Below are 26,645 nucleotides of genomic sequence, written 5' to 3'. Positions count from 1 at the left end.
TGTTGCCCTAAAATAATGTGTTCCACCTGTTCATTCTAGCCCTCCTTCTGCAACCTCAGGCAAGTGGTGATCATCTGCCTGTCCGTAGTTTTGTCTTGAGAAATGGAATATTTCCTGCCATATCAGTAAACAAAGGATGTCACAGTCATCAGTAATTGCAGCCACCATAAATGGTGAGCTGGTGAGCCCTGAGGGAACTCGGGAAGCAAAGAATACTTGCCATCTAGTAGCCATCAGACCACAGCCACTCCCCACAGTGAGCCCTGAGGACCCTCAGGATGTGAAAATACCGGATCCTGGCCCCAGAGAGCTGAAGTGCATATCAAAGGAATGAGTTCAGTGAGGCCAGACTCTTACATCTTCCCATACACCACAAAGTGCTAAATTCCTTAACTTGGGATAGCTGGTTTTCCTTAATTTATAATTTTTTGACGGTCAGACTACCTGCCTTTGTTGCAAAACTTCTATATAACCAGCTCTCCTCCTCACCTCCTTGGAGCAGTTCCTTCAGGGTTATTTGAGCTATTTCCTCCTGGGCTTGAAGTCCTAAAATTTACTGCCGATTAAAACATAACTCTCAACTTTTAAGTTGTGAATATTTTTTAAGTCTACAACCTTTTTCAGAAGGTCATAGAGTTGGAATCATAGTTTATTCAGACTACCTTCTTTCACTTAAAAACATATATTTAAGGTTCCAGGGTTAATTCCTGGGTCGGGAGGATCCTCTAGAGAAGGAAATGGCTACCCACTCCTGTATTCTTGTCTGCAGAATCCCATGGACAGAGGAGCCTGGCAGGCTACAATCCATGGGATCACAAGAGTCGGTCACAACTTAGCTACTAAACCACCACCAAGGTTCTTCTAGGCTTCCCTGGTGGCTCAGTGGTAAAGAATCTGCCTGCCAGTGCAGGGGACTTGGATTCAGTCTCTGGGTCAGGAAGACCCCCTGGAGAAGGAAATGGCAACCCACGCCAGTATTCTTGCTTGGTAAAACCTGTGGACAAAGAAGTCTGCTGGGGTACAGTCCATGGGGTTGCAAAGAGTGGTACATGACTTAGCAACTGAGCATGCATGCAAGGTTCTTCCATGACTTTCATGACTTGGTAACTCATTTCTTCTTTAAAAAAAAACTCTTTTTTTTTTGGATGTGGACCGTTTTTTAAAGTCTTTATTGAATTGGTTACAATATTGCTTCTGTTTCATGTTTTTTTTTGTTGTTTTTGTTTTTTTTTTTGCCACAAGGCACATGGGGTCTCAGTTTCCTGACCAGGAATTAAACCTACCTTCCCTGTGTTGGAAGTTGGAATCTTAATCATTGGGCCACCAGGGAAGTCCTAATAACTTGCTTCTTATGACTGAAGACTATTCCATTGTCTGAGATGTCCCCCAGTTTGTATATCCATTTACCTACTGAAGATCATCTTGGTTGCTTCCAAGTTTTGACAATTACGAATAAAGCTGCTGTAAACATTCGTATCCATAAGTTTTCAGCTCATTTGGATAAATACCTAGGGTAAAATGACGTTTTAAAATATGATTTTTGAGCCTTTTTTCCCTAGAGTCAGAAGGAAAGTCGTCTTCTCCTTTGTAGATAAACCTCCAAAGACAAATCAGGAGGTGAAATAAAGCCAAAGGAGGTTGACTGTTCCCTTCATTTGGGTAGATTAAATACATTGATCTGGGTGGAGACTGATATACCTACCTTTCCATTAACTAGTCATGAAACTTTTCGGCAGTTCTATTGGTTGTCACTGGAATATTTTAGAAACCTTGATGAAAGGGTATGGGTAAATGCCCATTAACCAGCTTTGCTGTGAGCATTTTTCTTAGGGGTTGGGGTGGGTGTCTAGGGGATGCAACAGGTGAAAAGAAAAACTGATTTCATTTCCCTCCTTTTGCCTAATAATTACATTTTTATACTTTCCATCCTGGTTTTATGACATTTCCCCTGTTTTAAAAGTGGGTTTTTTTTTCTCTTCTACATCTTCTTCTATTTTGGGGGGCTTCCCTTGTGGCTCAGACAGTAAAGAATCTGACTGCAGTGCAGGAGACCCAGATTCACACCCTGGGTCAGGAAGATCCCCTGGGGAAGGAAATGGCAACCCACTCCAGTATTCTTGCCTGGAGAATTCCATGGACAGAGGAGCCTGGTTGGCTACAGACCATGAGGTTGCAAAGAGTCGGACATGACTGAGCGTGATAATTACATTTTTATACTTTCTACCCTGGTTTTATGACTTTCCCCTATTTTAAAAGGGGACCTTTTTTTTCTCTTCTGCATCTTCTCTTATTTTTAGCCTTTCATTTATATCCTTCTTCTAATCACTGCGGTTGGTTGTTCCTTGGTCTTTTGTGGCCCCAGAATTATCCAGCTTAGTTTTATTATTCTTGGCAGTTGCATTCTTTGACCTTACCTCTTTAAGCTGTTTTTCTTCATAATATTTGTTCTGAACCAAATTTCTCCTTTAATGCCTTCGTGTGGCTTCCATGCTTCCCAGGGAGAGGTTTAATTTTGCTGGAAATAAACTGTGGCCCTCTTTTAGATTAAAAGAGTGCTGCTGCTTTATAATCAGTTTTCACAGAATTCACAGTTTGGCCTGTTGTTGGCACATTGTTTTGTGAGTCCATGCAAGTGGCTGGGAATGACCATATATGCTTGAATATAAGTGTAAGACATAGTCTATCATTTTCTGGAAGGAAGAAGTGCCTTACAGAGCGCTTGCAAAGTCTCTCATAGTATCAGGCATAATCTCCATTATTTTCAACAGCAAAGTACCGGTTAACCTTGACCTGACTCACCGATGGCCTTGGAAACTCTAGAAGTCTGAGAGAACCAATGGAAAGGGAGACGAAGGCACTTTGTGTGGCTTTAATGACCGTTGCTAAAGGGATATGACTCACAGTGATGAGGGTTTGTGAGACCACTCTAAAATCAATTCACTCAGTGGATAATTTATAGAGATTTTAAATGGGCTCTTATTATTTAAATGGCTTGGGATAATATTCCCAACAAGCATATCACATACGGGTTCGAATAGTGCTTTATCGCAAATATCCAGTCAATTGAAAGATCATGTTACACTGGAGACTCCTGCTCTTGCCTGCCCCAAGTCTGAATGAAATTGTTGCATAAGATGTGAGGGCATGGGAACAGTATTTCTAAAGTAATTATGTTGAGATGATAGCATATATGCTCTGAAATAGGATGGTGTAGCTTCATAGATAAATAGTGTAAATAGTCATTTGATCATTTCATTGCATTTCTAAAAATTATATATTTATGTTTTCCAAAAACCTTCTGAGGGGCAGAGTCTTCCCCTCAGAAAAGTGAGGACGATCGCCTTATATGGTGGAGGGGGGTGCGGTTTACCCTGCATTTGGACATAGGTGACATCTTTTAAAGACTGGTACAGTTTTTTGAGTGTATGGTTTTATTTGAATTGAAGGGCATGTTTACAATTCTCCTTCCCATTGGTGAACACATATGGATTTGTTGTTGAATTGCTAAGTTGTGTCCTACTCTTTTGAGACCCCATGGGCTGTAGCCCGCCAGTTTCCTCTATCCATGGAATTCCCCAGGCAAGGATACTGGAGTGGGTTGCCATTTCCTCCTCCAGGGGATCTTCCCGACCCAGGGATCGAACTCAAGTCTCCTGCATTGCAGGTGAATTCTTTACCAGTGAGCCACCTGGGAAGTCCTCTTGTGGACTGGGGACTATCTATTTACCTTCCCCAGCTGCTCGGTTCAACACAATCTCCCTTCTCATTCAGGTGTTCAGCCTTGAGGCTACAAGTCGTGGGTCAAGGATTCCAGTTCTGAAATCCAGTGGTGACTGTTTAGAGCTCACCTCTTCCTGCACTGGACTCCTTAACTCTTCTCATCTTGAAATGCTGCCCTTTCGTCATTCCTATGCCAATACTTGCCTGACTGTTCCTTCTTAGCTGGCTCTGAGCGTCCTTGTTCCTGCCAGCATGTTGGCGCCTTATTTTCTCCCTCTCCCTGGGCATCTCATGTCCTTTGAAGGCTGAGCTTCCACCCATACTGAGGTTGCAAATTGGTAGTCTGTAGGCTGGATCTTGCCTGTAAGGTTGGCCCACGCACTGTGGATATAATTGTGAATTTGTTGCCCACATTGAAAATCTGGGATCGAATCCAGATTTCTGGCCACTCTTGGAAGATGGGATGAGGTGGCGGTGCTGGGACCAAGTTACAAACCCCTGTCCCCAGGAGATGGGACACAGATGGGGCACTTTGGCTCCCCAGGCCTCCAGAGTTCTAGCAAGTGCTGTTGCCCTCATCTCTGCACTTCCAAGAAGTGCTATCAGTCACCATTTTTGTTTATCATGATCACACTGTTCTAGTCCTCACAATAGAGATAAGAGGACAAAAATAACTCTTTTGGCTATGTCTGTATTCAGAAGTCGGAACATAAAAGCTGGACCAAGAATGCTATGTTTCAAAACAATGGAAAAAAGCATTTTGTGTATATATAGAAGGGAAGAATATGCTCACACATGTAATGTTCATGGTGTGTCTGAGCAGACAGGTTGCAACTTAAGGTGCTCATGATCATTGACATAGATGGCTTATACTTTCACCCATGTTTTTTTCTTCTGGAACCCCAAGTGATCTCTTGGATAGTGTAGAGTCATTGGTATTTACCGGGTTATGGAATGTGCAAAGGTCCTGGGGCACAGTGGTAAGCAAGGCAGAACGTTTTGTACCTTCAAGGGGCTTACAGTCAGGTTGCACAGAAACCACCAACCCCTCACACTCGGCATGACCTTGAGCACGTGTCTCCCTCCCACCTCCCAAGTTATCTCAGTGTCCATGGTCAAAAGCCACTCGTCCTCTGATCAGCAATCTTCATTCCATCTGCAAACTTAATTCTCTTTGGTTATGTAATGTTTACATATGCAAGGATTAGAACCCTGACATTTTTGGGGTCTGTTTTTCTGTCTACCGTAATAGCTGCTTGCTAAATAGTTTATCATCCCTTGCCAATTTGTGGACGACTATTGGGCTTCCTTGGTGGCTCAGCTGGTAAAGAATCCGCCTGCAGTGTGAGAGGCCTGGGTTCAATCTCTGATTTGGGAAGACCTCCTGGAGAAGGGAAAGGCTGCTCATTCCAATATTCTGGCCTGGAGAATTCCACGGACTGTTTAGTCCATGGGGTCGCAGAGTCAAACATGACAGAGTGACTTTCATTTCACTTGGGCCCCAAGCATGGAGGTTGTAGGACTGATAATCATGTTTTCAATTAAAAGGAAAAAAAAGAAACTGCCTAAATCTTCCTTACTCTGGCTGGTTTTGCTCACCATCTCACAAAAACATGGTCACATTTGTATTTTCTCGACTGTTCTAGCAGTGCCTGTCTTGAATGATGTCTTCTACTGTCTCCTGGTTTTATTAACTGCCAAGTTTCAGCTCTGGCCCACTTCTTCCAGAAACTGATTTGTTATGCCCTGCTTGCTCTCTGTCTTCTCTGAAATCCTTTAGCTTTTTGACTCTGCGGCAATTACGTATATCATGTTCCATAAATATTTACTTATTGATTGTGTGAGTTTTGGCAGCAAGCCTTATGGGTTGGTTCAAAGTGGCTCTCAACAGTTCGTTTCCCTTCAGAAGCAAAATGTTATTCCATGTTTCAAGTGCTTATCTGAAATGTTGTATGGTTTTGTTTATTTCAGAGACTTGAAGATAGAAAACTTGCTGCTAGATGAAGACAATAATATCAAGCTGATAGGTATGACTTTTTTTTTTAAAGCAAGATTATCCTTTAAGTGCTGTGTTGTCAATTCTCAGTTATTTATTTCTGACTTTGAAAATTACCATGGTCTATTTCTAATCCCCAGACAATACTTCTAGTTCATCTCCTTTTACCTGCAACATCTAAGCATGGTTCTGAATAATTTAAACATAAAACATGTTCTTAGAATTCTTCAAACTTTTGCTTCTCTGTTAATTCAGATGGAGTTGAACTTGTGGAGGGGTTCTTTTTACTTGAATTCACCTGAAAGCTTCTTAAGAAAAGGGGAACATAGTTTTGTTCAAAAATGCTGCTCTTAGCTTGGCCATGCTTTATTCCACTTTTCAGTGAATGTAGGGGCACTGAAATAAGAGGGAATGCAGCTTACCTTCTCTTTTTAATGTCTTTGCTTTAGCCCTGTAGCACACGGATGATGGTACAGAGTGAAACAGAGGGCTGCTTTAGAGGTCTGTGTCAATCAGGAGGAAATTCCAGGATGGAGTGAATCATAACTGATTCACCACTAAGGGTTCATAAGCAAATTCACCTCATGGCTTCTTCTCCAGAAATATTCTACTTTTGTTTACCTGTGTGGTTGCTCTTGGCAAAAATATAGGGCATCAAGTTTCCACCCAGATGTCAGCCTCATCTTTTACTCCTTTCTTTCTTTTCCCACCCCAAGTACAAGTAATTTCTTCTGCCTCGAGGGCTTGAAAAGACTTTCTATTAGAAGAAAAGAGAAGAATCAACAGAACTTTGTGAATTTTAGCTTTTGTACCCAAGAAGGAAATTTTGTTTGGCAAATACTGAAAACCATCTCCAGACTCTAAAACACATCATTCAAATGACTGGTTATATTCCTTGGGATCCCAGATGGCTTCCAACCCAATAACAGGCAAGAGGCTGCCAGGGACTCCAGGCCCCTTGGCTGGGTGATTAAGCATCGTTGACAGGTGTTGATAAATACACCCATTATTGGGACACTAACAATTAAGAGGAAACCAATCCCCCCCCCCCCCGCCCCCCGCCCCAGGGATTTTATAGGATGTATTCGGTTTTTATTTATTTATTTTAATTGGAGGATAATTACAATATTGTGGTTCTTGCCATAGATCAAGAGGAGTTGGCCATAGGTATACAGGTGTCCCCTGCATCTTGAACCCCCCACCCCCACCCCACCCAATCCTTCCAGCTTGTCACAGAGCACCGGCTTTGGGTGCCCTGCGTCACACATCAAACTTGCACTGGTTATCTGTTTTACATCTGGTAATGTATATGTTTCAGTGCTGTTCTCTCAAATCAGCCCACCCTCTCCTTCTCCCACTGAGTCCAAAAGTCTGTTCTTTCCATCTGTGTCTTCTTTGCTGCCCTGTGCATGTAGGATTGTCAGTACCATCTTTCTAGATTCCACATAATATGCATTAATATACGGTATTTGTCCTTCTCTTTCTGACTTACTTCACTCTGTATAATAGGTGCTAGGTTCATCCACCTTGTTAGAACTGACTCAAATGCGTTAGGATGTATTCTTAGAAGATTCTTGCATGATTCAGATCAGATTGTTTTACTATTGCACTTGAGCTGTCCTGAGAGCCAGGTGCAGCAGCCTTAAATAAGGCAGACTCTGAAATGTCTGGAGGATGTCTTTTTGCTCCTGGTTTCCGAGGTCTGCAGCATTAGACAAAGGCACGTCCTGGCGGGGGTGGGGGGCGAGGAATGGAGGAAAGCAGATTTCTTTGTAGGTTCCCTGGCAGGGTGACCTGGAACTTGTCTTTGTGTGGGGAACAGTCACAGAGTTGCCCTAAAGCTGCATAGTGTGTAAGAGAACAGGCGGTGTGAAGGCTGGATGTCCATTATAGTATGAATTAGAATATTTCACTTCCCCTGCGTGTTGTCTATGCTGAGGCTGGTGATTCCAGCAAAGTGCAGACCCCCGCCAAGTGGTCTCCTTACCCACCTAGCACCCCCCATGCTGCTTCTGCCCTTCACTTTGCCTCTCTTTCTGCCCCTGTGTATGTTTTCTCCTCTTTCTCTTCAAGCGATAGCCCTAGACAATCATCGGTAAGAGTGGAGAGTGTTGAAAAGCACTGAGAAGATTCTGGAAGAACCAGTCTCTGTAAATAGTGGGTGCATTTGCAAGTAGCTCACACTTTGGCCAGGCTTCCCCAGTAGCTCAGCGGTAAAGAATCTGACTGCAATGCAGGAGATGCAGGTTCAATCCCTGAGTTGGGAAGGTCCCCTGAAGAAGGAAATGGCAACCCACTCCAGTATTCTTGCCTGGAAAGTCCCATGGATGGAGGAGCCCATGGGATAGCACACACCTGGCCGAGTGAACACACACACACACACACACACACACACACACATTGGCCACGTGATAAACCCTCTTAGAGGAGACCTGTACAAATAAGATGGAGACATGATAGACCTACATTAGAGCCCACAGGTCCCTTGAGATGGGTGGGGGGACCTTTAGATCCCAGGAACCATTTTAGGCAGAGTCATCGCCTCTCAGCTTGGCAGCTTCTGAACTGGTACCCAGGCAGGCATCATAGCTCATCTGGACACAATGGGCATGTCAGAAACCAGGTGTCAGCAACCAGAATTCCCGAAACAGTTGCAAAGGAGGCTTTGATAACTGGATGTCCCTTTGTTAGAACTTCTCACTTGGCACCCTATTTTCTCTTGACCCGCTAAAACCAAACAGCCCTAACATACATGCTAATGGAAAGAGACATTATGCCATCCCAGAGGGCAACTGGGAACTGCATTTTGTTTAGCAGAATCTGTATTTCCTCATTTTTTTCATACAGGGTGGGTGGGAAGAGAGGGGAGATGTTCGAGGCAAAGAAAGCCCCGTGTCTTAGGTGTTTTCTTGCTTCTGAGTTGGGCAATTTGGATCAAAAGTCTCTATAGCTGCCCTCTTGCAACTTGAAAGCCCTTTGAACCTTTTCTTCAAAGGAATTACCTAGTTGTTTATTCAAAGGTTGATTATAGCTATTACCGTTTTCTCTTAACAGTTTCTCTTTCTTTGAAATAATCTGATTTAAATAAATTTACTTAAGCCATGTAAGCCACAGTTCAAGTTAACTAGAATTAGCTGGAATAAGATTTGATTTAATTAGGGTCCTTTCCCCCCTTTTAAAAAAAGAAAGCGTTTGTTTGGGTGTTTTTTGAGATTCATTTCATAACTCTCAGAAAACTGAGTGATAATTGGCTTATGTGTATACCAAATCTAATTGGGGCAGACCCATGTAACATTACTGAGAGGCGAACTTCTCCCTAGTTTCACAATTCTAATTATAGGCATATGTGTGAAGCTTTAATAATTACAGTTGTGCATGTGAAACACACTAGTTATTTCTCCACAATGTATTTTACATTAAACCCTTTTGGCTAGGTCTCCATAAGTCACTTAAAATGTAGATTTTATCTTCTCTGTCCCACAGACCTCTGCTCATTTATCTTTTTGAAAGTGTGCTTAAGACAAGGCAAGACGCCAGTGTTCACAAGCTTGTCTGGAAGCAAGTGGGGAATCTGGTCTCTTATTTCCCCCTTCCCCCCCGCTGCCCTTTTTTAAGACCAAGCACTTAGTTGTAGCCCCAAATCAAGAGCTGAGGGAGTAACCTGAAGGAGTTAATGGAACCTTTGGAGATTAGAAAGTGAGAGTTTTAGTGTATGGGTTCTCAGGAGACTGGGCCTCCAACATGACTGTTTATGAAATTATTCTTAAAATGTTGGCCCATTTAATATGTTTATTCCATGGTGCTGTCTCTCCATTTTACCATAGTGAGTGCTCTGTACGCATTGATTGTCTTCTTAAATTTCCTTTGGGAAAATATTTTTTTTTAAGAGATTTTTTTTTATTCTATGTGGACCATTTTTTTAAGTCTTTATTGAATTTGTTGCCCTGCGGGTGGTGGTGGTTTCGTCGCTAACACGTGTCCGACTCTTGCGATCCCATGGACAGTGTTGCTTTCTGTTTTATGCCTTGGTGTTTCGGCCACAAGGCGTGTGGTCCCTGACCCGGGATTGAACCGGCAGCTCCTGCGCTGGAAGGGGAAGTCTCAACCACTGACCACCAGCGAATTCTAAATGGCCATTCAACTGAAAGCTCAGAATCATTTTTCTACTTCTGACCCACCTCCCAGTTTTCCCAGCTTCAGTGATTCTGCAGGGTAGGGCCTGAGAGCAGGGGCCTCAGAGTCTCTGGAACAGAGATCTCCTCCTAAAACATGAATCCAAGACAGCCCTGCTGAAGGGGCCTGCTGGTGCAAGCTGGGCTGAAGGGAAAGCAAACAGGGGCCCCTGTCTGTGAGGGCGGGAGTGGATGAGTAGGGAGCAGAGGAGACAGGAGGAGAGAGGTTAAGAGGGAGAAAACAGAACTCTCCCGAACAAAAGAAGAACGGACAGCGCTCCTGCGGGGTTTGCCCATCCCGATTTGGGTTCTGATTTTTCATTCCAAGCTTCAGCTGAAGAGTTTGGGTGACCTTCAGAGCTTTGATGTATTTTCTGCCTGGATGAGGTTCTATTTAGAAACGCTCTTTCATTGTACAGCTTAACCCAACGATCGTAGGGGGGAATGTTTGTGGTGCATCTTGACCCATGGTGTGTGAGTAACTTCATGGACTCACAACTCTGCCTTTCCGGCCCCTACTGGGTTTTTTCTTTTCGTGAGCTTCCCTCTAGCTTTCACAAGAGCCATGGCTTTGCAGGTGGAGACGTGTTAGCGTGAAGGAAAAAACGAAGATAGGTGTATGTCCTAGCAGTTGAGAAAGTGCAAGGGTTTTTTTCCCCCAATGTGGAGCCTATCTCTGACCACAGCCCCTTTCTGTCTGAGCCCCATGGGCTGAGTCTTCTCTTTGGGGACCAGAACCGTAAATATTTACATTGAAGTTCAAAGGAGGAGGCATGATCTTAATTCTGCACTCAACAAAGTTTGAGGAAAGATATCAGATGAGGACCAGACACTAACTGCTCTCTAATGACCTGTCAGCTGCCCTATCTGTAAAATCAACAGTAAACAGAGCACAAAAGGCATAATGGACCCAGTGTGGCTTTAGATGCGCTGAGGGCTTCTTTCTTCTGCCCCCTGCCTTAATCACCCAGGATCCAAGCAACGGATCATTGCTTGGATCATTGCTAGGTTTAGTCTACTTCTCATTGCTATTTTTCTGGCATTTTTTTTTTCCCCCAGCCAACGCTCAGCATTGTCTAAATCACTGGATGTATTTTTCCCCCTCTCTTCAAATCACCATATGTTGCCTCATGCATTGGGAACATTTTTTTTTTTTTTTAAGAGACTTGCATGCAATGAAAACATTCAGCTGAAAAAAGTCAACTCTTTAATGGGTGGGATCGCGTGTCATCTGGGGTGACACCAACACCCGCCAGAGAATATCAATCTTCCTTTGGCTCTTCCCCCTTGGCCACTTGGAAGCCAGCAGGCTGACTCCAAGGACTGTTGGCTCGTTTTCTCCTCCTGCCTTAGTCCTCGAAAGCAAGCAAGCCTGTCTTGTTTTCCTGGATGACTCATAACCCAAGAGTTGATGAAAATATGTTTTGGTTCAGCATACTTTTTAGCTCTCGCTGGATTTGATTGTGAGGCCCTGCTAGAAAATATTTCCAGTTTGGCCAGAGAACCACCGCCTGACATTCTTCTGTCTTGAGACCCATATCCAAAGGTTACAGTTCACAGCTGCTGGGTTTCCTGGTGGATGCGAAATGATGTGTTAGCCCCAGAGAATGTTTCCTTTCCTGCTGCCTCCCCCCGACCTCCCTCCTTGTTCGCGTCCACAGTTTTCTAATTCCGAGCTGGTTTTGTCCTCCTCTTGCAGACTTTGGTTTGAGCAACTGTGCAGGGATCCTGGGCCATTCCGACCCATTCAGCACGCAGTGTGGCAGTCCTGCGTACGCCGCTCCCGAACTCCTTGCCAGGAAGAAATACGGCCCCAAAATCGATGTCTGGTCCATGTGAGTTACTGAGCTTCTGAAACGGCCCTCTAATGACCTGTCTCCCTCCTGCTGTCTCCGCGGTCCCTTTCTGATGAAATAACCTTTGCGTGTTTAATGAGCATGAATGATCAGCCCTGAGATATATACACAGTGATTCTCTAGGATCCCACTTTCCACCGCTGTTCTTTCTGTCGTTTTTCCACCAACTGCCCCAAGAGGCCCTAAATTTAAATTCAACAAGGTGCAGGGGGGAGAAGAAAACAGCCGAGCACTCGCCAAGATGATCCTTGGTTTCATGAGTCACTCGTGTCCTTCCGCTGCTTTCCATCAGCGTCAGCGGAAATCCCAGCCTCGGCCCTGGCCCCGCACTCGTGTGGGCCTGCCCACCTCTCCTGCCCCTTCACCCACTGCCCTCCGCCCCCACTGCTCAGGGTTCTTCACGCAAGCTGTCTTCTGTTTTGTCTCCCCGCCTCTGGGCTGCGCGGTCGCTGCGCCTTTCATTGAAGTGCAGCTGGCGTACAATATCATGTTAGTTTCAGGCGCGCAGCACGGTGACCCGACATTTATATATATTATGAACTGACCCGCACAGGAAGCCCAGGGACCATCTGTCACCGCACGGAGTTACTGCCGCGTTACTGACTGTACTCCCTAGGCTGTGCACTACACCTCCGTGGCTAGTTTATTTTCTAACCGGAAGTCTGTACCTTTGAGTCCCCTCATCTGTTCTGTCCCACCTCCCACCCCACCCCCGGCCCCGGCCAGCACTTGGTGGTGCTCTCCCCTGGAACGCTGTTTCCCAGCTCTTCGAATGGCCCGTCCAGCCCCATGTTCCAGTATTGATCAGTGTCGCCACTGTGGAGTCCCTCTCTTGTTCTGGGGATGGCTAGCACATGGCATGGAGCCTGGGCTGGAAAGGGAAAATGAAGGAAGGAGGGAAGGAGGGATAGAGGGAGGAAGGAGAAGAAGAAGAGAAGGGAGGGATGGAGGGCAGGACAGTCATTTCAACCAGGTGAGCAGAGGCTGGAGAGAGTGAAAGTGTTAGTAGCTCAGTCCTGTCCAACTCTTTGCGACTCCATGGTCTGTAGCTCAGGCTTCCCAGGTGGCACTAGCGGTAAAGAACCTGCCTGCCAATGCAGGAGATGTAAGAGATGTGGGTTGGATCCCTGGGTCAGGAAGATCCCCTGGAGAAGGAAATGGCAACTCACTCCAATATTCTTGCCTGGAGAATCCCATGAACAGAGGAACCTGGCGGGCTACTTGGGGGTCACAAAGAATCGGACATGACTAAGTGACTTAGCACACACATACAGACTGTAGCCTGCCAGGCTCCTCTGTCCATGGGATTCTCCAGGCAAGAACACTGAAGTGGGTAGCCGTTTCCTCCTCTAGGAGATCTTCCCCACCCAGGGATTGAACCCAGGTCTTCTGCATTGCAGGAAGATTCTTTAGTGTCTGAGCCACCGGGGAAACCCTAGAAGCTAGAGGGTCAGTGCTAAAGCCAGCAGAGGAAGCAAACAGAGAAATGTGAGTGAGTGAGGGGATTGCAGGAGGTCTGGTTGGAGATTATTCAGAGGAACCAGAGACGAAATGAGAATCAGAGGGTACCAGAATCCCCTGAACATTTCAAGAAAGGGCTGGCTCTCGCTGGAAGCTCAGCTCAGCTCATTCAGCCAGGGGGTGAGACGTTAGTGGGGGTCAGCCTCCTCATTGCTGAGACTCTGAGTCCGCTATTTCCTTTGATCCTCAGGACCACCTGTGAGGCCGGCTATTACCCTCTTTCACACAAACAGGAGGGTGGCTTGGTGGTTAGTGCGGCTCAGGGCCACTCAGCCTGTAGGCTGGGGAGCTGCGCTTGGCCATCAGGGCTCTTCAAGCCTCAGGCTGAGCTCCGGGTTCCTCCCACTTCTCCAAAGGATGTGAGAAGGCTGCCGAGTGCAGGGGGGTGCCTGTGTGCAGAGGGTGCCGTGTGCAGGGGGTGCCGTGTGCAGAGGGTTCCGTGTGCAGAGGGTGCCGTGTGCAGAGGGTTCCGTGTGCAGAGGGTGCCGTGTGCATGGGGGTGCCGTGTGCAGGAGGGTGCCTGTGTGCAGAGGGTGCCGTGTGCAGAGGGTGCCGTGTGCAGGGGGTGCCATGTGCAGAGGGTGCCTGTGTGCAGAGGGTGCCGTGTGCATGGGGTGCCATGTGCAGAGGGTGCCATGTGCAGCTGACTAGCTGGGGACCCCTGGGGCAGGGTAGTGGTAGTAGGAAGCAGAGGTAAAGAGTGCCTCCTCTTTGAGATGCCCTGGGTGATGTTAACAGCATTGCGACTCACAGACTCTTTTTATGCTGGGCCCAGATGGGCCTCAGTTTCCTTCTCAACACAGCCCTCCAGGCAGCCAACCCCGGTGGATGAGAGTCAATACACAGGTGAAATCCACTCATGCCCTTGTAAGTGTCTGGCATGTCATCTGCCCTTAATAGTTACTTATGTATGAATAGGGGCTTCCCAGGTGGCTCCGCGGGTAAAGAGCCTGCCTGCCAGTGCAGGAGCCGTAGGAGATGCGGGTTTGATTCCTGGGTCGGGAAGATCCCTTGGAGGAGGAAATGGCAACCCACTCCACTAGTCTTGCCTGGAGAATTCCATGGACAGAGGAGCCTGACAGTCTACAGTCTTTGTGGGATTGCAAAGAGTCAGACATGACTAAGTGAGCACGCACATACGCATGTATGAATTGGTGAATATGAAAGTCTGAGTCTATAATCACTCTCTTTCCTCAGCATTTAGGGAATGTGTTTATGCTAAATGGAAAGCTTTGAACGGAATAGTTTGTGTACCAAAAAACAAAACAGAAACAACAAACCCCCTCTCCTCCAAAAGAAACCATGTGGAGAATGGGTCGTGATAGGGACTGGGCTGGGAGACACAGTGATCAAAGGGAAAGAGAGGCTGGAAAGGAGGTGACGGTTTGTTCCTGAGGTCCTGCTCTAGAAGGGGCTGGACAGTGCAGCGTCGTCACTGGTCGTCATGGTGACGAAGCTCAGCCTGTGTAAGCGGGACCCTTTCTGGCCCATGACTAACAAAACAGGCATCTCCGCAAAGTCTAGAACTGCTGGTGGAGGGAAGGAAGGAAGGAAGGAAGGAGCCTGTGGCTCGTCAGAGCTGTAGGCGACCACCTGGCCTTATAACTGCCTGGGGCCTCTTGTCCTGTCCTGGGAACACTAAGACAGAGACTGATTATTTATCTTGCGTGGAGAAATACAAAGGAAAATGAACAGTATGGCCACTAAGGGAGAAAGGGGGGTGGGGTGGATTGGGAGATTGGGACTGACACTTATACGCGACTGATGGGTGCATGTGTCAGTTGTTCAGTTGCGTCTGACTCTTTGCGACCCCATGGACTGTAGCCGCCAGGCTCCTCTGTCCGTGGGACTCTCCAGGCAAGAATACTGGAGTGGGCTGCCATGCCCTTCTTCAGGGAATCTTACCCACTCAGGGATCGAACCTGGGTCTCCTGCGTCTCCTGTGTTGGGAGGTGGATTCTTTACTATTAGTGCCCCGTGATGCTGTGTATGAAATAGACAACTGGTGGGGAGGCAGAGTGCAGCACAGGGCCTCTGCTTAATGCACTGTGGTGGCCTGAGTGGGAAGGAGGTCCAGGAAAGAGGGGAGGCGTGTGTGCATATGGCTGGTTCATTTTGCTGTATGGTAGAAACTGGTGCCACGGTGTAAAGCAACTACAGTCAAATAAAAATTAACTTTTAAAAACGAAAATGAAGATGACAGGCTGCAGAAGGATCCTAGGGTCAGTATTAAGCTCAGACTTTGTTCCTGCCTCTTCTTCTGAGTCCCTGGACCCTGGAAAGGAATCCACGTTTAGTGACCATTTTAGATGCTCTACTTCTTAGTTTCGGGGCTCCGGGATTAAAATAAAGGGACCTGGTCCATTGCCACCTGCTGTGTCCACACCCATCCAGTGGCTCCATCCAGGCAGAGGTGAAGCTTCAGAAGAAACCGCAGAAGAAACAGAGATGACCCGAGACTAGCATGCCCGGACCTCGCCTCCCCCTTCCGCCCCGGCTGCCGGCAGGACTGTGTCTGGGGCAGTGGGGCCCTTCTCTGCTAGCTTCCACTCAGTTGCATTTTTTTTTTTTCAAGATGCTGATGTGCAACTGGAGGTCTCTTGAAAGCTCTCATCAGGCCTCATTCTAGTCATGATGCTGTCAAGCAATGTATGCGAAAGCCTTTGATAAGTGATTATGTACTTTACAGACTCTGGGCTTCAGTTGATCCTGGCAAAGCTCTGGAGGCCCATGGGGGATGTCCAGGTAGACCAGAAACCCCAGCACCGCCCCCCCCCCCCCGAGTCCTTTGTTTTGGTCCCCAACATGGGGAGTCAAGGTGGAATAAATTCTTACCCTTGCTCAGCCACCAAGGACCATGTTTTACTCTTTCTAGAAACTGGGTTTTCCCAGAGCAACTCTGTGTTAGCTGACTCCCTGGAACATTCCCCAGGGGGATGAGACCCCCATGACCCACACCTCATTCACAGGGATGCTATAAACTAGGCCCTTTTTAGAAGCTGTTGATAAAGCTTAAAAAAACAATAGGAAGCTATGTGAGCCACATACTGGCTTACAAGAGATTTGTTCATTCGGCACATATTTGTGGAGCCAGGCACTGAGCCGAATTCCGAGTGCACGATGGTCTGTCCAACTCCTGTAATGATCGTGGTTAACCCTTGCGTACCTCCCTCTGAGTGGTGGTCAGTGTTAAGGGCTTTGCATGTTTTAGCTTATCTCATCTCGTCTGCCTCAGAAGTCTTTGGGAGAATGCTGTGTTGTCCCACTTTGCAGATGAGGACAGTGAGGCGTGAAGAGCTGTAGACACTCGCCCAGATAACGTGACTGATGGGTGATGGGGCCAGGATGGGCCAAGGTGGTTTGGCCTCTCGAGTTCTGCCTTTAATCGTCACCCTCTACTGCTTCTGCCATGTTGCTCTTCCTCTTGTAGGATTCTAGTGGGGCAGAAAGGCAGTTTTTTAAAAAGCTGTAAATTCACTGCACTAGCCTCTCTGGAGGAAGTGGGAGGGCTGCAGGGAACAAGGATGGGGGTGGCCTCTTGAGAAGACCTCAAAGCCGAATCTGAGGATGAGAGGAATCAGCTATGAGAGGAAGAAGATGTGGGCAGAGGCTCCAGGCAGGACAGAACAGGATGTGTGAAGGCTGTGGCGTGGGAAGCAGTGGGAAGGGGTGTGAATTTTGCCCTAAAGGAAGGGAGAGGCTATGGGACAGTTGTAAACAGATGCAAAACAAAATGTTATGCATTGGTTGTGTCTCTCCAGAGAAAGACAGATGGGAGCCCTAACCCTGGACCTCAGAATGTGACCTTACTTAGAGATGGGGACTTGAATGAGTTGAATGAGGTCATTAGGATGGGCTCTGTTCCAATAGGACTGTGTCCTCATATAAAGGGGAGATTTAGACACAGGGAGACACAGGGAGAAGGCCATGTGACGATGAAGGCAGGGACCCGGGTGACCCATCTGTGTCAAGGAACCCCAGACGGCCAGCAAACCAGCAGAGGCTCAGGGGCCGCGGGAAACGGACCCTTCCTTACTGCCCACGGGAGACACCAACCCCGCCGACACTCTTAGCTCAGACTCCGAGCCTCCAGAATTGTGAGATGATAAATTTCTGTTATTTAAACTCTGCCCTCTCAGGAAAGGTCAAAGGTGAATGAAAACTGACCGGTCCAGATCCCAAGAGCCGATCTCTTCCCAAGAGTGAAACATTTCCTTTCTTAAGTCGAGTCCACTATCTGACCGATGAACCGGACGAGCTGAAGTTCGGTCACCCCATCATACCCGCCCCCCAGTGGACTGTAAGCCTCCCCAACAGAGGTCATCAGATGGTCAGATCATAAAGCAGACGTGTCAGTCCTTGCTGTGCCCTATAGGCAACGCGCTATTGGCTATGTGAAAACCTGAAAGCAAAGAAAACCACCAGTATGTAGAATTTCATTCACATGATGGTGGAAAAGTCCCTGGAGTAAGAGAGGATAAGCCTTGCTGCAGAAATATTTTTTAAGAGTCCTCTGAGTCACATTTGCTAGTGTCTGTTTGAGCAAAACAGATGGCTCAATGGCTAAGCCCAGGGTCAGGAGGAGAGATATTTTCTACCCCTGGATGGAAAGAGTAACAAAGAATTTGTGGTTATTTTTTCAAATTGAACATCCTTATCTACTGCTATCTACAATCTGCCTGTAATTCAGGAGACTTAGGGGATGCCAGTTCGATCACTGGATCAGGAACATCCTTTGGAGTAGGAAATGGCAACCCACTCCAAGTATTCTTGCCTGGAAAATTCTATAGATAGACAGAGGAACCTGGCAAGCTACAGGCCAGGGGGTCGCAAAGAATAGGACACGACTGAGAACGTGCACAAAAAATTTTTCTGCTGTGGATTGAATGGTATCTTCCCCAAAGGCATATGTTAAAACACTCACTCCCAATGTGACGGTATTTGGAGACGGAGCCTTCGGGAGACCTTGAGAGTGGAGGCTTCATGATGGCATTGCTGTTAAGAAGAACTTGCTTAGTCTGTCACGTGTGAGGACACAGAGAGAAGGTGGCTATCTACAAGCAAGGAAAAGAAGCCTCAGCAGAACCTGACCATGCTGGCATCCTGATCCAGACTTCCAGCCTCCAGAATTGTGAGAAAATTAACTTCTGGTGGTTAATCCGCCCCGTCGGGTTATGGTAGCCAAGCTGACAAAGATACTTGCATATAGGTGACCTAGAAGTCTCACCTTTAAACCCGTAGAGCATGTCAGGAGACACCGTGCAGAGAACAAGTGTGGTTGCTCCGGTGGGTTAAGTTCAGGACGGCAGCAGGGACTTCCCTGGCAGTTCAGTGGTTGAGATTTCACATTTCAGTATGCGGGGCACAGGCTCAGCCCCGTGTCCCACAGGGCTCATAGCCAAGAAACCGAAAAGTAAAACAGAAGCAGTATTGTAACAAAAAATTCAATAAAGACTTAAAAAATGGTCCACATAAAATTTTTTTTTAAAAAAACAGAAGGTATCAGAAGAGAGTTTAGTCTGCTTCTGAGGGATGAAGGAGTTCATCAGGTGGAGAAGAGGAGGAGAAACTTTCCAGGCAGAGGGAACAGTCGAGCAAAGGCAGGAACATATGAAAAGCCTGATTCCTTCTGTTCTTAATCTTGGAGAAAACACAACTTCAGAGCCTTTTAAAGAGATTAATTTCCCACCACTTTGGGTTGTTGTTCTGAGATGCTGGGTAGGTTTCTATTTGGTGCCCACGATGTGGCTGGCAGCACTGGAAATGGAAAGCCCAAAGAGAATTTAATTTGAAAGGCTATTTAAAAAAGAGTGAAAGTGGGACCAATTTTCTCCCTGGGTCAGACACTGTTATTACAAAGCATCCCTCTTTATAGCTCTGAAACAACAACAGAATGAAGCATCCACTTCCAAAATCGAAAGCAAGCTTCCATCTCCAGATTTTTTTTTTTTTTGACCTTGACAGGTTCATGGGGCCTTTCTGACACTGGTTCAGGAAGAAAACCAGCATGTCATTCAAGGAAACCATGGGAAAGAAAACTGTTCCCCACAAATGGGGCCTGTGGGAGACTCCTCCTCTAGTGAATCAGGAATTAATAATGGAAATGGAAAATCGTGAGGATGGTGATAGCAGCCATGAAATTAAAGGATGCTTGTTCCTTGGAAGGAAAGCTATGATAAACCTACACAGCATATTAAAAAGCAGAGACTTCCCCTTTCCAACAAAGGTCCATTTAGTCAAAGTTTGGATTTTTCCAGTAGTCACGTATGGATGTGAGAGTTTGACCATAAAGAGGGTTCTCCATTGCAAGTCCTGCACAGGCAGCCTCAGGTCTCACTTTGGGATATGCGAATCAGCAGCATTTATCATCCTGGAGATTCAGCCTAAATTGAGGGAGAAAGAAAAAGCGGGGGGGGGTGGGGTGGGAGGGAGGTATCCCATTTTTAACATCCTATTACATATAATAGACAAGCTGGCTCAGCAATAAGCAATATTTATAGGGTCTTAATTATGAGAGCCAATGAACTGATGCTTTCAAATTGTGGTATTGGAGAAGACTCTTGACAGTCCCTTGAACAGCATGGAGATCAAACCAATCAATCCTAAAGGAAATCAACCCTGAATATTCGTTGGAAGGACTGATGCTGAAGCTGAAGCTCCAGTACTTTGGCCACCTGATGGGAAGAGCTGACTCATTGAAAGAGACCCTGATACTGGGAAAGACCAAGGGCAGGTGGAGAAGGGGGTGACCGAGGATGAGATGGTTAGATAGCATCACTGACTTAATGGACATGAATTTGAGCAAACTCTGGGATATAGCGGAGGACAGAGGAGCCTGGCGTGCTGCAGTCCATGGGGTCACAGAGTCAGAATACAACTTAGTGACTGAACAACAACAACATCTTGGGGAAGTCCCATAATTTTCAAGGGTCAGTGTTTTTGTATTTGGACCATATATGAATATCTCTAAAATAATTCACTTCTTTCCTTTAATCCATATGAATGAATTATCTATATCTTTATCTCCAATGAATTTTGAAATTTCAGAGACAAAAACTAAATGTTCATTCTGTTGCAGTGAACCTCTTTTTTTATTGTTGACTGGCTTTTCCTCAGAGTGGCATATATGCTAATTTAAAAAAACTTCAATGCAGATATACTTTTTAAATGAAAAGAATCAAAATTAACTTAATTTTCAAAATATTACAGTGCTCTCTGGAAAACTTTGGAGAGTCTCTAAGGGTAGGGGATGGAGAGTTCTATCCCCCAGAGATTGAGAATACATTTTTTATCCACCAAAGCTGCTCTTTGCTCTCACGGGGCCATGGAATGGGGGAAGCATTTGTGTGAAGACCTGGGGCTTGGTTGAGTGTCCTGCCCAGCAGAGCCAGAGCATCTTCCCAGGCACGCTGAGTGGGAGAAGTCTGTCCAAGTGCTATCCTTTCGGGTAGACAAGTTGGCTGAGGGGCGCCGTCTTGTTTCCGGTTCTGCTATCCCCGTGTAGACCTAGGCTTTCAGGAGGAAGAAATGGAGAATTTGTTTCAGTCCCCAGAACTGTTTTGTAAAAGTACACCAGACACCACCAGCTACTTCTAGGGCTCAAATCTGGAAGGATAGCATTTTGTCTCCATTCGTTCTCCCTTCAAATGAAAGATGGCAGGAGAAACAGGCAGAAAGAACAGTCTGATCACTTCTTTGGGGTAGTTTAGAGCTTTTGACTTTTTTTTTTTTTTTTTTTGAGCCAAGAAAAGTTTGTTGCAAGGCCATGCAAAGAGATAAGGTGGCTTATGCCCTAAAAAGCCTTGAGCTCCCCAAAGGGTTTTGGCAAAGCATTTTTAAAAGCTTGGTGAGGGAGGAGGGATTCCTCTGGGTATGTGCACATTGACTTTTAAAAGAGAAACTTTCTTTAGCTTCAGAGATTTTTCAGTTACAAAATCCAAGACTTTTTGTTTTTGGAGCTAGCATGCACACTTAGAAGAGAAGAGGGAGGAAAGGAAAAGAGGCGGGGGGAAGTCTTAAAATCCACAAGAAAACAATCTTTTGCTGAACACAGACCATATAATGGAGTAGTAGTGAACTTTGCGATTTTCCAAATGGATGGATCTGTTCCCACTCTATTTTTAAGACCTTAAATTGGAGGTTGTACTGAAAGCTGTTACTGAAATGTGGAAGACTATTGCTTTTAGGCATTTATTTTAATTTTTAAAAGGCAGTTTCTTTTTCGAAGAATCACATGGAAGCAAGGCATGTCAGCTGAAGGTTCTCTTGGCTTCACTCTGGTATAAGCTGAGCTGCCCACCAGCCCCGTGAGAACCAGTATTCATACTCTCCCTGACACCGTAGCTCTGCCAATTACTTTGTCTCTTGTGTCTTGTTAAAGTTGCTGGTTGACTTCTCTCCAGGGAGCTGAGTCCCTCTGTCTTTCCTTTCAGAGATGCCAGGTGATACCCTAGCTTTCCCTCCAGGGAGTATTTCTGTGTATTAGACTAAATATCAGGACCACTACTTGGCTCCTAATTAAAAAAAAAGTATTTTCATTTATTTATTTGGCTGTGTTGGGTCTTAGGTGTGTCGCAAGGGCTGTAGAGTGCAGGCTACCGTAGTTGCAGCACGTGAGGTCTCTAGTTGTGGCCCACAGGCTTAGTTGCCCTTTGGCATGTGGGATCTTAGTTCCCTGACCAGGGACTGAACCCGAGACCCCTGCATTGCACAGCAAGTTCTTAACCATTGGACCATCAGGAATGTCCCCTGGCCCCTGGTTTAATGCCAAAGATTCCACATCTACATTTCCCGGGACCCCTTCCTCTCTTCTTCCAGCTACCCTTCCGGTGCACTTTTTCTTTCTCTTTTGACATCAAAGTATTCCACCTAGTCAGTGTCTCTGGATTTGCTTGCATCCATCGGTGACTCACCCTATTTCTCTCTGTTTGGAAGCCTTGAATTTTATTTCTTGTCAACCTCCTTTGGGCTTCCCTGGTGACTCAGTGGTAAGGAATCTGCCTGCAATGCAGGAGATGTGGGTTCGATCCCTGGGTCTGGAAAATCCCCTGGAGGAAGAAATGGCAACCCATATCCAGTATTATCCCATGGACAGAGGAGCCTGGTGGACTACGGTCCATGGGAATGCAGAGTTGGACATGACTGAGTGACTGAGCTCACATGCATGTTGCCCTCCTTCATCCCAATATCTTGTTACTTTCTTTCAAACTCTCTGTGGTTCTTGGGGGCCCCATGTCTGCCAGGGAGAAGCGAGAAAGCCCCTGGGCCATGTTTCAAAAGACACATCAGGAAATTCTGAACATGTTTTGAAACTTCTACTAATTCTGTGGGATTACGGAGGTTTATACACTGCATTCCACATTTCTCCCTTGGTATTCTCACATCCTTCCGAAATGTCAAAGGGGCTAGATTTTCCTTATCCAGATATTAAACATGTATGAAAACTCTAGGGGAGGGGGATTAAGATGCTCAGTCTGGTTTCCCTTTTCAAATGTACTGTGGCCATAGGACTATTAATGTAGATTTCCATTATTATTTGGCAATAGGGTACAAATATAATTGTAGCTTTTTATCTCTTGTTTTTAAAAAGTTTTGTGATGAAACAATAGGTCACATTTATCAAGTACTAAGATTATGCCAGGCATGGCATTCAATACTTTCTGTGGCTTAGTTCATTTGACCCTGATACAACCTGAGAAGTAGGGTCTATTATTATCCACATTTTATAGGTAAGAGATACTGGATAGAGAGCTGGGTCTTCTTTACAGATTTATGACTGTTTTTGTTGATGATAAACTTCTCCAAGAGAAGTGGGAATCTGGAGTGAATTTGGTCAAATAAGCAGTTTGTTGTTGTTTAGTTGCTGAGTCGTGTCGACTCTTTGTGACCCCATTGACTGTAGCCCTCCAGGCTCCTCTGTCCATGGGATTCTCCAGGCAAGAATACTGGAGTGGGTTGCCATTTCCTTCTCCAGGGGATCATCCTGACCCACAGATCAGACCTGAGTCTCCTGCATTGCAGGCAGGTTCTTTACCATTTGAGCCACCAGGGAAGCCTGCTACATGGATTGAGTATCAAAAAAAACCACCTGTGGGAAAAACAGTTTTGTTTAAGTACCAGACTCTTCAACTTTAGGTGTGAGTGTCAGAGCCAGAATTAATGCACACCGAGGTGAGTGGGACAGGACTGACTGGTCCCACAGCTGATGGGCAGGAGTTGTAGACTCTGGCTCAGTATTTGAAGCCCTTGCCCATGCATAGAGTTGCCCTGAATGGCCTGAGCTGCCTTAGGGGGTTGGAAGAGCTTGACTCTTAAGCTTTACCGGGGTCCCCAACAACAGCCTTGTGGAGCATCCCACGGGGTTTCCATCCCCAAGAGCAATGTGTCCAAGACCCCTTTAAATGCACAAATGGTACAATTTGGAGGGCTCTCTTAGCTTTCCCTCTTTATCAGTCTCTAAGAATCTTCCAAGCCTCAAACGTACCCACAATGCAACAATGCATTGAAGGTTCTCAAACAGGTTAGTTCCCCTAATCCCCTTTTCCTCTGCTCCCAGACTACCTCTCCTCCCGGCTTCCTGGCTTCTGTTATATCACCACCATCGTCCAGCTTTCCACACTGCGTCTTGGTGTCTCCCCTTCAAATATCCCTATTGCTAATTTTCCTCCTCTCTCTTGCCACCGTACACTGTCCCTCCCATTCAGAACTTAATGAACAACATGCCTTAGTCTGCTGGTCCCCATTCTGAGCCCCTTTCACCCACTTCATGCCAGATGATTACCTGGTGTGTGCATTCTTACCTGCATTTCCTTTTTTTAAATTTAAATATTGATTTATTTATTTTGGCTGTGCTGGGTTGTTGTTGCTGAGTAAGGGCTTTCTCTCATTGCTGCGGGTGGGGGCTACTCTCTAGTTGCAGTGCACAGGCTTCTCATTGCAAAAAACAGACCCCAGGGCACTCGGGCTTCGGGGGTTGCAGCGAGTGGGTTCCATAGTTGGGGCACATCGACTTGGTTACCCTGCAGTGAGTGGAATCTTCCTGGATCAGAGATCGAACTGGTGTGCTCTGCCTTGCAAGGCAGATTCTAAACCACTGGACCACCGGGGAAGCCCTTTCGTCTCCACTTCTTGGCCCACATGATTTATCCTCATAATCAGTTGGCTGAGACAGAGAAACTCACATACGTATACCTATCCCGAGAGGGCTCCCATCTTCAAGTACTTATTATAGTCATGTCTCTCCCTTAATTGAACTCCTCTGGGGTCCAGAGCAGCAGACTTCAGCATTTTCTTATCCCTCTGCACTCACTACTTGAAAGGATTGTACTTATTTATTTGTTGATTTGCTGGTTGTCTGCCTTCACCCAGTTCTAAGTCTGAGATGGCAGCTCCTTGTCTGGTATCCCCCCTGGGGACCAGCCATCAATACCACTGCCTGAGTCCGAGAGCCAGCCTGCAAGCATTTGAGAAGTGAATGGAGATGTATCTGTCTCCCTAACTCCACTTCGAGTTACAGAGCAAGAACTGGGTCTTAGCATACGTCCCCGACCGCACGACTCTGAATACGTCTGCAATTCGAGAATGACATCTAGCCGAGCCCATGGGTTCCAGACCTGTCCCTCTCCAGGGTGCCGTAATTCAGAGGCACCTCAGTGGAACGGGCCCCACGGGCCTTCATTTCAGTCAGTCTCATTGGATTTGTTTTGACTGGAGATCTTGTTGCCTCTTTTTAAAACACTCCCTTGGGCGCTTTTGAGCACTTGAGACCTCTTGGCAGGCCAGGCATTTCACCCCATCAGGAAATCTCATCAAAATGATATTAGGTTGTGCACATCAGGAAAAGAAAATCCTCCAAGAGACGTTGCTGTTCTCTAGTTTGGCTTTGGATGTAGGTGGTAAAGCCCATTCGGAAGGCATTTTGACCACATGTGAGCTGGATGGCAGAATCTCGCAATAAAAAATGATATGAAAAATAAGAGTGGGAAAGAGACCTCCCTTCCTCCCCACCTCCAAAGGAATTTCTCTATGTACAGGCCAAAATGGAATTCAAGAGAAGAGCAAAACACCAGTTTGGGGTGTGAGACTTCTGTCTCCAAGGGCCAAGTAGTAGCCAAGCAAGCTGGCCAGACTGTGACTTGCTCTCCCGTGGGGGGTCTTGCCATGTATTTTTTTGGTCTGGCCTCCTCCTGGCTCCACCTTGTAAACTATACTCGAAAACCGCATCATGGCCAAACTACTTTTATTCGAAGTTCGCACTTGCACGAGATTTCCCAGGCATTTTTCATATCATTTGGTCTGGACTTCCTTCCAGAAGAAAAGGACATAGTTTCCCCTTCTTCCAGGGGTAGCTTCTGAAGCTCTTTATTTACTTTTTTAAAAGTTGATTAATTAATTTATTTTTTGGCTGTGCCCCGCGGCCTGTGGGATCTTAGTTCCCTGACCAGGGATCGAACCGGTGTCCCCTGTAGTGGAAGTGTGGAGTCTTAACTACTGGACCTCCAGGGAAGTCCCTGAATTTATTCCTTTTTAATTTTTATTTTATATCAGAAGATAGTTACAATATTGTGATAGTTTAAGGTGTAGAGCAAAGAGCTTCAGTTATTCAGATACATGGATTCATTCTTCTTCAAACTCGTTCCCAAATAGGTTATTACGGAATAGTGAGTCGAGTTCCCTGTGCTATCCAGTGGCGTGTGTGTATGTTCATCCCAAACTCCTGAGTTGTCCCCCGCCTCTCCCCTCTGGTGACTCTACGTCTCTTTTCTAAGTCCGCTCCTGGTTTATAACAGATTCATTTGTGTCATCTGGACGCTCCTTAAAGCCCGTTGTCACCGCGGCCCGGCTCTTCCCAGCTGTGCTCCCACCCGAGCCGCTCACGCTTGCTGTTTCAGGGCAGAGCTGAGCGCTCTAGGAGGCGATGGAGCGGGGCCGGGGGGCCATGGGGGTGGCAGGGCCCCGCTGCCCACGCCCCTGGCCGCCCTGTCTTCCTCTTCCCGGCTCGTCTTCCCGTCTCACGCTCTGGTGTGTCTCTCCTTTCAGAGGTGTGAACATGTATGCCATGCTGACCGGGACCCTGCCTTTCACGGTGGAGCCTTTCAGCCTGAGGGCCTTGTACCAGAAGATGGTGGACAAGGAAATGAACCCGCTCCCCGCCCAGCTCTCCACAGGTAAAGCACCTGCCGCTCCAGGGTCCAGGGCCGCCCTCCGACCTCCGGAAGCGGTGTGTCTCCTGCAGCTTTGGTGTCTGGACGACCCTGTGTCTTCCTAGTATGAAAACGAAGTCTCCAGACAGGGTTGGGTTTCCCATCTCTAAGGACACACATCCCCTTCATCTCCTCTGAGTCCTTTCCTTGTCGGTTATAATTCTGACCCCTAACTTCG

The 26,645-nt window shown here is 46.5% G+C and overlaps 1 protein-coding gene across 2 annotated transcripts in view; it reads left to right on the top strand.

Annotated features, from left to right (window-relative positions):
* The window catches only part of HUNK (hormonally up-regulated Neu-associated kinase), a 124,009-nt gene that overhangs the window by 54,618 nt on the left and 42,746 nt on the right, over positions 1-26,645 (top strand). For both annotated transcript variants that reach the window (XR_006265814.1, XM_043448852.1), the window contains exons 3-5: positions 5,692-5,747; positions 11,588-11,723; positions 26,304-26,431. Coding sequence is in view for 1 of the 2 variants with exons in the window: in XM_043448852.1 (XP_043304787.1) it covers positions 5,692-5,747; positions 11,588-11,723; positions 26,304-26,431 (320 nt within the window). In the remaining variant the exon portion in view is untranslated. The remainder of the gene's footprint in view (positions 1-5,691; positions 5,748-11,587; positions 11,724-26,303; positions 26,432-26,645) is intronic.

The sequence above is a fragment of the Cervus canadensis genome, chromosome 27, assembly GCF_019320065.1.
Source record: "Cervus canadensis isolate Bull #8, Minnesota chromosome 27, ASM1932006v1, whole genome shotgun sequence".
Classification (NCBI taxonomy): Eukaryota; Metazoa; Chordata; class Mammalia; order Artiodactyla; family Cervidae; genus Cervus; species Cervus canadensis.
This window is presented reverse-complemented; position numbering and strand designations above follow the sequence as displayed.